This window comes from Rhinichthys klamathensis, unplaced genomic scaffold (assembly GCF_029890125.1).
Source record: "Rhinichthys klamathensis goyatoka isolate OS25496 unplaced genomic scaffold, OSU_Roscu_1.1 h1tg000485l_1, whole genome shotgun sequence".
In the NCBI taxonomy this organism is placed as follows: Eukaryota; Metazoa; Chordata; class Actinopteri; order Cypriniformes; family Leuciscidae; genus Rhinichthys; species Rhinichthys klamathensis.
Genome location: NW_026606972.1, coordinates 493023 through 505104, shown reverse-complemented (window position 1 = coordinate 505104; position 12082 = coordinate 493023). Strand labels below are relative to the sequence as shown.

The following is a 12082-nucleotide window of genomic DNA, read 5'->3' as shown; positions in this document are numbered from 1 at the left end:
TCTCCACCTGTTTTGCTCTCCCTCGGCCTGCAGGAGAGTAATTTGATCTTTATCTGTTGAAAATGCTGTTTACACGAGCTGGAACACTGCACAGACGCCGGGACAGGACGGGACGGGGGAACGTTGAGCTCTGATGTCTCCCTCGGAGTGTTATAGATACTGATATCCTGTTTAGCGGCATGTCTCTCCGCATTCACTAAATCTGACTGCTGGAGTCTAATCCAGCGTACACATCAAAAACCTTTTAAGCGGTGCATGTCTTCCGCCGTCCACACCCGTATTTATCACACGGGACGCTGCCTTTTCACTTTAGATTCCAGATATGAGATCCAGCATGTAGAGGTGGTGCAGTACATGCAAATGCAGTCCTGTGATTTATATTACATGCCATTACTGTGCTGCTTTATAGGCACATTTTAATGAGGTTAAAAAAACACTCATTCAGAGCCTGTTTTGAGGACTTGTGAGGTTGGGATGTGATGGGACGAGACCAGAAATGCTTTTGAGAGGCGTTTTAGTTATTCATCAAAGCTGAATTTGCTCGGTCTCCATTTAGTCTTGTTTATTTGTGCTGTGAGCTTTATGCAAGATCGACACATTTGATGCTAAATAAAAATAGCATCTTTCTCTGTGTTCCTTTCAGATTCCTCTATTCCGGTGGTTATTTTGGCCTGTAGCACAGCGTTCCGTTCAGTTGATTATTCCACATTATGAGATAAAAGGGAAACTCATGTGACTGTCTGGACAGGATCAAAGCAGGATGTACCAATATGTGTGCGTGTGTTCTGTGCGCGAATGCAGTGGCTTGGTTGAACATACTAAATGTCTGTTTATTTGACCAAATTTCACTTGCATTTATTATAATTACAGTTATGGTTAGGCTTGTGTGTAATTTTCATCTACAGAAAACTTGAAATCTTTCCATTCATACAATTCTACACACCCCCTTGCATGTTCATTTGGTGAAATTTTGGTTCATTTGAAAATACTTTTGAATACCAATTTGACTATGAAATAAACAAAACACAATTGTTCCATATTTATTTCAAAACTATACTGTCAGCATAGCAAATGTGATAAAAAGTATGCAGATTTCACTGTGACCTAGTTTTCCTAATAAGCATGACCTATTACTATTGCTCATACTGAAGATGTTGAATTCAGGTGCATTAAAATGTCTCACATGGGGCTTAGGAGAGGTGTGCTATTATAAGATATTTTATAAGAACTTTGAAAATGTATTTTACAGCTATATATACCCTTGCATCGAGGTGGTAACTTTTCAACTTGCAAGCAACATTCATGTTTTCTTCTGAAAAGATATTAAAATCTGGATATTATTAATATTTGTTTACATTTTAGGAAGCAAAAACTACCTCTAAAACGTCCAACGCTCATGACTGTACAGAATAAACAGAGAAACATGAAGAACACCTACATCTTGATGAATGCAGACGTCATAACTGGAATTTAAACATAAGAGCCTAAAAATAAATACATACACCGCTCAGATTTATCAAGAACTGAATAAACCCGGTGACCTCTATGAACTGAGAGCCTCATTTACACTAGAGATCACATGCTGCCTGAGGACAGCTTTTAAGAGGTCTTTAGTGAAGGAGTCCTGGGCTTCTTTACATGGGGCATGCAGGAGACAGTCCTCTGTGGGCCGTAGGGGACAAGAAGAGGACAAGAACAGGGTCTCTCTCACTCCAATGAATAGATTGGTTTGCCCCCAGCCTCAGGCACTCATTTGGTTCTAGTCTCAACAGCTAGTCGACCGAATGACATATATACACAGACACAACACTATTTCATATCCAGAATCTGCCTGGGTACTTCAGAGTGAGGACACATTTGTATCTTCCTAGGGGGGGGGGGACACTGTCCAGGCGCTCATAGAGACATTATTCCTTCTAGGTTTGTTACGTTTTAAATGGTTTGTTTATACTGTTATTGATGTGTGTTTGTGTTTTATGTGTAAAAGAAAAGCACGAACGGGAGAGAGAAGGAATGAAGCCTTGAGAATCTGATTTTACTGATTTTTTCTCCCCCTTGCAGATGAGGCGGTACACCAGAAAGAGTGCATAGAGCGAGACGACCGGAGAAACAGCCACGTTCCCGAGCAGTTTGCCGGCCTCCTCCACGGCTCATCTCCTGCCTGCGAATCCCCTGATAACCCCTACCAACTCTACGGCAAAGTGCGAAAGTTCAGCGTTCCTGAGCCCCCGGTCCGGCACGGGAATTTTCTCAGAGCGCCCGAGTGCTCGCCTCCGTTCCCTCGCACTGGCAGTGAGGCGTCTGCTCTTAAGACCCAAAGAGAAGCCAAACCGCAGATAGTCTACAGGACGATTTTTCACACACAGGTCAACCAGAGCACGTTACCGCTCGGTGAACCGGGTGACAAGACCACGGGGGTGCATGCGAGGAACGGGGAGGCCCGGAGCAACAGCACGGGCGGCAATAGCCCAGCAAGCGGCAATACCAGCTACGAAGAAAGAGCCTGCACACTTGGGAGGATGAGGTCCATGCCAAAAAACGTTTTGGACCTTCAGCTGTCCAGAAATTTCTCCAAATCAGACTCTAACCTGGTGGCCGTGTCTCCCATCGAGGAGGAGCAGTGGAGTTCCAGAGGGCAGAGCAGCCCCGGTAAAAGCAGCCCCAACAGACTGGAGAGAACCCCCTCCTTTACTGCAGAGTGGGAAGAGGTAATAACGTTTTAATTACCAGCTAATTGCAGAATCATTTCCACTTAATTAATTCACTTAGTTTGGAGTAACCAAGCTGACTGGCATGAAAGGTTTTATTTCGGTTCTCGGCTTATGTTTTTGATGTCTGATGCAAAAATCATGCCCTTTCGCCAGAAAGCGTAAATTATTCAACAATGTTGTCATGGCAGCTAAATGATTTTTAATGCGTTTCTTTAATATATAATGTATGCATAATGATAGGCCTGGGACACGTTTGCACTTCTGTTTTGCACTGACAGTGATCTGTTTTCTACTAGGGCAGCTTTTATTCAGGGTAATGTAGCATATAAAAAGTTAAGCAGTCAGTCAATTAACGGAGGAAGTGCCTTTGAATAATGACATCCTAATTATACTGAGTGAACTGATAAGCCAAATCAAAAATATGTCTATAATTAAAATAATAAATAAGGTGTTGTTTGCATAAAGAACCAAGATTAATTTGATTTTCATTTATTTATTTATTTATTTTCATGACAGTTAGTTAAGCACATTTAACCCTCAAGTTCTCATTGTTATCATGTTGAAATACTTTGCTATTTCATTTTTTATTTTATTTTTACAGTAATGAGAAATTTTGGGGGAATGTGCTTACCGTAATTATCATTACGGTAATGAGAAAAATATGACCCGGACATCTTTGACAGAGATTTACCCTATTGCAACATTTTATCAAAGATCAAAATGAACAAAGTTCACACGATAAAAATAGTCTCAGCCTCCAATATTGAGTCAATTCTCTTTCAGGTCAGTGATTATATTTAGATACAGGGGGCTTCCTGCTTCATATGTCTCCATAGTCAATAGATTTAATGCATCAGAGCATTTTCCTCACCCAGATGTCAGGTCTTCAAAGGAGAACATACATTAGAAATAACTGATCAAAGGGGAGAGGGGAGAGTTCTGCATCCGTTCGTCTGGGGCTTCCGAGCCGCTTTCTCTTTGGAGTAAAAACGCGGTCCGCTGGGAGACAGCGAGGGCTGTTCTTTGAAGGCAGGTGTTCGGCTTTATGGATGTGAAACGACACTTTCTTCACTCCGAACATCACTGTCATTTTAATGAGGAGACATTCATCAAAAAACACTCTCCCTGCTCTCTCTCCGAAACTGACATATTCTCAAACGAAGCTGATTGTGATAAATTGCCTTCCCAAAATTCCCATTTCTCCCCCAGCTTTTAGCCAACAATTAAGTGGTTTTGGAGCACAATTACTGGCATTTAAGAAAAAAACTAAAAGTGAGCTTAGAGGAAAAGAGCAATGAGGAGAAGTCTGTGGGGAAATGCCATGGAATAAAGATATAAAAATAGCGATGCCGTTATGCAAACACACAATTTATCTTTCTCTTTCTTCCTCTCCACAGATTGACAAGATTATGAGCTCCATAGGTGCTGGAATTGGCACAGAGTTGGAGGGGATTACGGAGAATCACTCAGGTTTGTGTGTGTGATGTTGATGCATATAGTGAGTCATCTCAGTACATTTAACATATATCCATAACTATAGGGAGCTCATGGCTTGGTGAGAATATCAACTAACGGCTGTGAAGTGTGCAGCGCTGTGAGACAGGAGGGTTTCCTTCAGTAGTGTCAAAGACCTGCTCATAGACAGGGAGCTTTTTGAGATGTAACCATGGTTACTCTGCGCTCTCCTCTCGTCACTGTGCTCTTCCTGTAGTCATAATGAGAGCAGGGGGACAAGAAGTGGATGGACAGTTTAGACCTCTAGGCGCTGATCTTGGGACAGTTTAGTTTTTGAGAGGGAAAGGAACATCTCGTTGACTGGAGATCACGCTCCTGAGATTCTCAAAGCAACGAAAGTGAAAACCATTAAAGTTAATAATGAGGAAATGAACAATTAACTTGCCTCTCCTCTTACTTCATCTCTTCCCCTTTCACTTCCTGTCCTCTCTCCTTTTGCCCTTTCCCTTGTCTCCCCATCCCCTGCTTTCTTTTAATCTCACTTTTACCTTTTGTCCTATCCTCTTCTTAGCTTTTGCCTCCTCTCTTCTCCTCTCACCTCCTTTCCTCTCTCCACTTGTTTCCTGTTGCCCCCTCTCATTCTCTCCTCTTACGTTTTGCCTCCTTTCGACTTCTCTCACCTCTTATTTCCTCCCCTTTTGGCTCTTCTCTCGCTTCCTTTCCTGTCATTCTCTCCTCTCCTTTCACCTCCTCTCCTATTTTCCCCATCTCTTTTGCCTCTCCTTTCACCTCCAGTCCTCGCTCATCCTCTCTTTGTGCCTGTCCATTTGCCTCCTGTCTTTTTCTCTCACCTTTTGTTGCCTCTTTTCATTCTCTTGTCTCACCTCCTCTCCTTTTGTATTCTTTCCCTTTGCCTACTCTCTTCTACTCCTTTCCTCTTTCCTCTCCTTTTGCTTCTCCTCTTGTCTCCTGTTGCCTCCTCATTCTTTTCTCTCACCTTTCACCTCTAGTCTCTCCTCCTTTCCCTTCGCTTTTTGCATCTCTTGTCTCCTTTCCTGTATTTCTCTCCTCTCCTTTCAACAGTTTTTTTTACATATCCCCTCCTCTTTTTGCCTCTCCTTTCACCTTCTGTCCTCTCTCATCCTCTCTTTGTGCCTATACTCTTGCCTCCTGTCTTCTCCCCTCTTCTCCTGTTGCCTATTCTCGTCTCACCTCTTATTTTTGCCTCCTTTCCTTTTGCATCTTCTCTCACCTCCTCTTTCCTCTATTTTTGCCTCTCCCCTTGTCTCCACCCCTGTCATCCTCTCCTCTCCTTTAATTTTGCATCATCTGATTTTTCCTTTCATCTTGCCTCCTCTCCTTTCGCTTCATCTCTCACTTTTACTGTCCTCTCCTCTTGCCTTCTCTCCTTTCACCTTCTCTCATTTTGTCTCTCCCTTCCTCCCACCTCCTCTCCTGTTCTTGCACATCTCCCCTCTCCTGTCCTCTCTCCTCTTCTTTTCTTCTTTCACCTCCTCTTCTATTTGCCTCTCATGCCACCTTAACTTTCACCCTTCCTCTTGTCTCCTCACCTTTTCTTTCAAGGCATCCTCTCCTCCCTTTCTTCTCCTCCTCTCTTTTTATTTCTCTTTTTGCAACCTCTGTTGTTGCCTTTCATCTTTCTTCTCACCTTTACTCTCCTCTCAACTCTTGTTTTCTCCTCTGCTCTATTTTCACCTTTTCCGTCATCGCCTCTCCTCTTGTCTCGTCTCCTCTCCTTGCCTCTCCTATACTTTTGTCTTGCCTCTCCTCTGCAGTGATCCCTCGTTTTTTTTGTCCTCAGAAAGCCTGTTTGTGTTACCATTCCACAAATGCTCACAGACGCCCACAGAGTGTGTGTATTATGTATGTGTGTGTACGTGTGGGAGGGAGCAACGGCAGCTTCTGCACTCAGACAAAGAGGCTGGGGTTGATCTGATGGCTATTATCGGCAATATGAGGTACAGCTAGTGAAAAGAAGGGAGGGAGAAAGAGAGACCAAGAGGAAGGGAGAGAGAGAGAGAGAGAGAGAGAGAGAGAGAGAGAGAGAGAGAGAGAGAGAGAGAGAGAGAGAGAGAGAGAGAGAGAGAGAGAGAGAGAGAGAGAGAGAGAGAGAGAGAGAGAGAGAGAGAGAGAGAGAGAGAGAGAGAGAGCACAGTGGCACAGGATGCAGAGGCATACAAATGAGTGTGGGAGTGCTGGAGAAACAGAATTCTACCAAGCAAGCTACACGCTGTCATTCCTATCCTCTTTCACACACACACACACACACACACACACACGCTCGCTCCCTCCCGCACGCGCAAATGCACACATGCACATGCCTGCACTCTCCACACACTGAGACACAGGTTGAGAAGCACAGCGGCTGAAGCGGTGGTTGGTGATCGCGCATCTCTCACCTCTCTTGTGGATGTAATTTGGAGCCTTCAGCATGCCTACCTCCACCCCCGGCGTACTTCTCCACCAGCACGGACCCTAACGCTCACTCTCCTGAGAGGACCCTCTTCTACTTTGCTCTCTCTTTCTGTTCTCTTCCCTTTCTCTACTGTTCTAAGCATTACTTTCTTTGTTTCCTTGAAATCACTTTTCTACCTCCTTTTTCTCGCTCTCTCCGTCTCTCCTGTTTGCACTCGCGCTCCCTGACGCTTGTTGAGCATGGCGGGTTCGTTTGACAGTCACATTGCGCGGAACATGATGTGGCAGTGCCAGCTCTCGCAGCCGGACTGTCGCTGCTACCGGGTGGATGGTTACTCACTTCTCAAACGCCTCCCTCTGCACCCCTTGATAGGCCCCCGCTGCCCCGTCCAGTCGGTAGGACAGTGGCTGGACAACATCGGTCTGGTGCAGTACGAAAACCACCTGCTGTCTAATGGCTTCGACAATGTTCAGTTTATGGTGAGTGTCTCCTTCACACTTCCATCTCTGTCTTTCCCTACGGCCAGTTTTCTGAGAGTATCTTTTTTTCCATTAGTCATTAGTCATCAGTTGCATCTTGTGGGTGGTGTGGGTTTGCATGTGTACTTGAATGTTTGTTGTTCTCTGTTTTTTCTCAGGTAAGCTGTTTTGTGATTATGTCAGATGTTCTGTACTTGAGTCCTCAGTGTCTTAATTGGTTGGTCTCCTGTTACATGATTGTTGGAAAATGCTCAGCATTGATTCTGTAGACCTTAAAGGGTATGAAGGCTATAGTATATCCTTGGATTTTGTGACATTTATCATGTGAATGTATTGGCTGGCCTGTATGTTTCCTGTCTGTACTCTCATATCAGAAAGGGATTTAGTTTTACATTTTTATTAGAAGTATGTGATCTAACATGTTTAGTTTAGAAGATTGTAGAAGTTTTAGCAAGTATGTGTTCAGTAAAAAGCCATATTATTGGAAAATATAAATTAAGAAAAATTATTATTAGAAATGAGACAACTTTGACATAATATGTTGTACGTATTATCTAGGAAATGGTCCTTTTGTTGTTAATCCAGTGCTGCATGTTAACTCATTGATACATTGCATTCCAACACGTGGTCAACGTCACTCCTCTGACAATGCAGAAAACATGTCCACCGTGGGCGTGTTCAAATACATGAATGTGTTTGCCTGGTGTGTGTTTGGAGGAGAAAGTGTTAAAGCAATCATGATTGTTTAGGAGCACCTGTAGAGATAAAGGGGCAAGTGTGAAGATGTTGTTTCCTGGAAGAGTCGATCAATACTGCCCGCACATTCATGATTACCAGTAAATTCTTCTCCAGAGAGAGATTAGTTTAAATGTAGCACAGATGGCAGAATGGTCCACTTGCAAAAATCATACTAGGCTTAAACTAATTAGCCTAACCAATCCCCGGTTTCACAGACAAGGCTTAAGCTAGTCTCAGACTAAAATAAATGTTTGAGCTGTTTTAACTGAAATCAACTTGCACTGACATACCTTAAAATATGCCAGTGCCATTGTTTTGTCTCAAGATGCACACCAGTAATGTTTTTTTTCCGAGACACGTTTATAAAAAAAACTACTTAAATGTCCTTATTGAACTAAGGCCTAATCCTGGCGTTATCTAAGCCCTGTCTGTGAAACCAGGCCTATATGCTGGTTAGTGCTTGTCTGTGGGCTTGTTGGTTCTTGTATATGATGGATCTGAATAATGTATTTAATTGATTAAGCTGGTCAACTGGTATGATTTTTCCAAAAAAACTTGTTAAGTAAGCTAGTGGGCTTTGTGGGTTGACCAGCACACCACGGTCCATGTTGTCGGTCAGTTATGCTGTTTTTTTTCCTGATGATTTGATGAAATGAAAGTCATCATGAGTGACCCATTAACTAATTTTCTAACATTTAATTAATATTTTTATTTTGCACACATAGTGGTTGGTGTAAAACAATCACTACACTGCAAAAGATAACTTTCTTAATCAGAGTATTTTTGTCTCGTTTTACATACAACTGTGTAAATATGCTTAAAACAACATAAATTTACTTGAGAAACAAACTTGCATTATTCATTATTGATATTAAGGCTTGTTTTCAGAAAAGAAACCCTGAATTATCATACTCTATTCATTGGCAAATTGTTTTCCTAGTTCCTTAGCATAAATCTAACAAAATGTGTTACCCCCCCCCCCCCGATTTGCCAGAGGGGAAAATAACACTTTCAGAGACTGTATCTTTAATTAAGTCTAAGATACAAATACTGGTTAAGGGAATGGTTTTAGTGTACAGTATCCAGACCATTAGAACAAATGTGGACTTCACATTATTAAAATAGTTTTAAGATTACTCATTTGACCTTGCATGCTTCTAGAACGATGTCTTTGAGCAGATGCAGTCACTGTAATCTGTTTTGTTATTTTGCATTGTGTATGGCTGATGGCTCTATACTTTAAGATTTCTGATTTAAGTCAAACTGTGGCTCTATAAGAAAACAATTTCATCTACTGTACTACTGATTTGCCAAAGGGATCTGTTGCTTTTCAGAAGAATGTTAGACTGTCATAGTGCAGATAGCAGTGAGATTGTTACTAAAACAGGTGACGTTCACAGGTGAGCCACAGACTCATGGGAACTGTGGTCCAAATACTGCACTGAGCTGATGTATAATGGAGCTGTGACTGAATCCTATACATTGTGTGACTGAATCGGATGCTCGTGCATATGTTTGTGTGTAATGAGTCTTTTTGCGAGTGTTTAGTTGCTCATGCTGATTACCCTCCCCCAGCTCTGACCTGCATCCATTCCTGTTGTTGCCGAGGCAACAGAAAGAAAGGAAAGGAATAGAGTACAGAGTATTTAAGCTATAGAAATGTTTTTAAAAAAATTGCGTTTCCCTCCTAACGGTTGTCAAGGAAATGGATTACGCTGTTTCCCTGCAGAGCATTTTTAATAAGGTGTTAAAAAACCTCTCGAAGCCACTGTTGAGTTGCCATCATAAAGCCAGCATTGACAGCTTTACCTGCTATAGCAAAACAAAATACTGAACGTGACCTTATCTGGGAGGTCAAAACTTATCAAAACTCCATTTATAAACATGCTCACAGTGGTTCTCATTGATGAATAATTGCGTACAAGGTGCATTTATACAAGAAGGTTTTCCTGCAAAAGTTCACAACAGGTGCATACAGTAGCATTAAATTGCTCTCATTGTAATAGTGATGGATCCCAGTTATTCTAAAAATGAAGCAATGTGTGCCTGTAATTAGCATAATACACGCACACACATCTCTATATAAGGGATTTCTGCTCAACCTCACTTGTACAGATGCAACATTTGATAGAAAAATGCCACACTTTAACAGAAATTATGCTCTTTAAGGATGCTTAATTGAATAAATCACTTATAGTCTTAGGTTACACATGATTGCTCTTTAAACCTTCATTAGCCAGCTGTGCATTTTCTATATAAAGTAGAACATGTCTTGGAATTGAGCTGTAATGCGCATTTTTAAGACTATGAAATAAGTAAAATATTATATACAAATAGGTCAGTAAGATTTTTTTTATTTATTAAAAAACGAATAGATTCAGCAAGAATAAATTAATAAAAAAAGTGTTTCTTGAACAGCAAATATTAGAATGATTTCTGAAGGATCATGTGACACTGGAGACTGGAGTAATGATGCTGACAATTCAATTTGCAGCAAAGGATTAAATTATTATTATTATTTAACAATATTGCTGCTTTTACTGTATTTTTTTTTTTTATGTAGCCTAGGGGAGCATAAAAGACTTAAAAAAAACATTACAAAATCCGATCAACCTCAAACTTTTCAATGGTAGTGTATGTATATATTTTTTTCTTAAAATTAGCTTAAAAACATTCATAAATTGTATTGACACTTCAATCCTGTGGAAACTGTTTTACAAGTAATGAAACTTTCTCGAAGTCACTCAAGGCAATGATCTAGGAAGTCTACTAAAGGCATTAGTGATGCCACCTTGCAGTCTTTTTTTTTAAATAATAATGACTGTTTACAAAAAAATTTCCTGAACACTTGTCCCGTCTACCATTGGCTTTGTCGCAAATGAAACCCTAACCCCTAATTTTCCTCCGAGTCTACACTTCTGTGACGTATTGCCGTGGGGTTTGACTGTGGGGTAGAACCCTTTTGAAACCTAAAATGACAAACAGGACACCCTACAGTCTCATGGACTTAACAGACACACGCACGCGGCGGACATTGTAAGTCCTCAGGGCCGCAAGTTCATATGAAATGTGCCATTTGGAACAGGGCCATTGGTCAGCCAAACAGATAGTCCCACCCCAAACTCCTGTCATTGGTTGAGCCAGTGTTGTCTCTGCGGATTAAACTGAGATACGTGTTTTAACACAAAAAAATACAATTGTTTTTGTCCAGTCAGCAGTTCATTACTATGTAATTTTATTCCTCTAGCTAAAGCATCTCCTCCGGATGAATGGGACATCTGGATGAACCACAGAGACACACACACTCTCTGCCTCTGGTGTCTGGACGAAGCTTCTGAAAGGCCTTCAGATACAATTAATATTAGATGGAGGTCTGCTGCTTCTCTCTGATGTGCTAGGCTTGTAAAGTTTCTCTGAATGTTATTGCTTTTCTTTTTCTTCAAATAGAGTTGATAATAAAGGGCGAACTGCAGTGCAGAGTCGCTGTGTTCCCTCGGTATTAGGAAGGCCGTGAATACAGCACTGGACTGAAACATTTAGTTGGAACCAAGGTGTCATTTTAAAAGTAAAATTTCAACAGTGCCCTCAGTCTGGAAGAGCTAGGCAACCGCATTTCCTGAGAGAGAGAGAGTTAAGTGGCGGAGAGATGATAGTGGTACCTCGCTTCAGGACCTGTGGGAGTTTTGAGATGAACAATTCAGCGTCATTGTGCTGGTCATTTATCTTACTCTGAACTTGGAGGGTTTGAGATGGTGTATGTTTCTTTTATGTGCTGTTGTATCCTTCACACTGTTTGGATGCTAGAACATTCACACAATGACATTATTATTTTGTAATAGTATATTTTGATATTAAAATAAACTTTCTCCACCCCTCAGGAAGAGCTTGTTTTATTGTAGAGACCTGGAGATCTTTTAGAGGACGTTTGGTGGATGTCACTGTGGTTCTGTGTGAGTCATTGACAGACTGGTTGATGAGAATGGTGTGGCAGTTTATCATGTGTAAATATGAAGCTGTATTACTGTGTATTTTAGCATCACAAAGCCAGTAGTGCACAGTTTTCCATTTCCACATCTGGTCATTTAAAGGGGTATTCCATCCAAAAACAGCCTTTACGACTTTCTGTGAAAACAGAAAATTAAGTTTAAACATTTTTTGGTTTATTTTTTCATTTAAATGTTTTGTATGGTTTTGTTTTGTTCATACAATGAATGTCTATGTGGTCCAATTTTGTTTTAGCATTCTCTTTCATTATATGGACA

General features: G+C 41.3%; 1 protein-coding gene across 10 annotated transcripts in view; it reads left to right on the top strand.

Moving 5' to 3' along the window:
• Positions 1–12082, top strand: part of anks1b (ankyrin repeat and sterile alpha motif domain containing 1B) — a 176866-nt gene that overhangs the window by 124498 nt on the left and 40286 nt on the right. For all 10 annotated transcript variants that reach the window (XM_056237370.1, XM_056237366.1, XM_056237368.1 and 7 more), the window contains 3 exons: positions 2062–2708; positions 4109–4181; positions 6976–7082. In XM_056237370.1, the coding sequence (XP_056093345.1) occupies positions 2062–2708; positions 4109–4181; positions 6976–7082 (827 nt within the window). The remainder of the gene's footprint in view (positions 1–2061; positions 2709–4108; positions 4182–6975; positions 7083–12082) is intronic.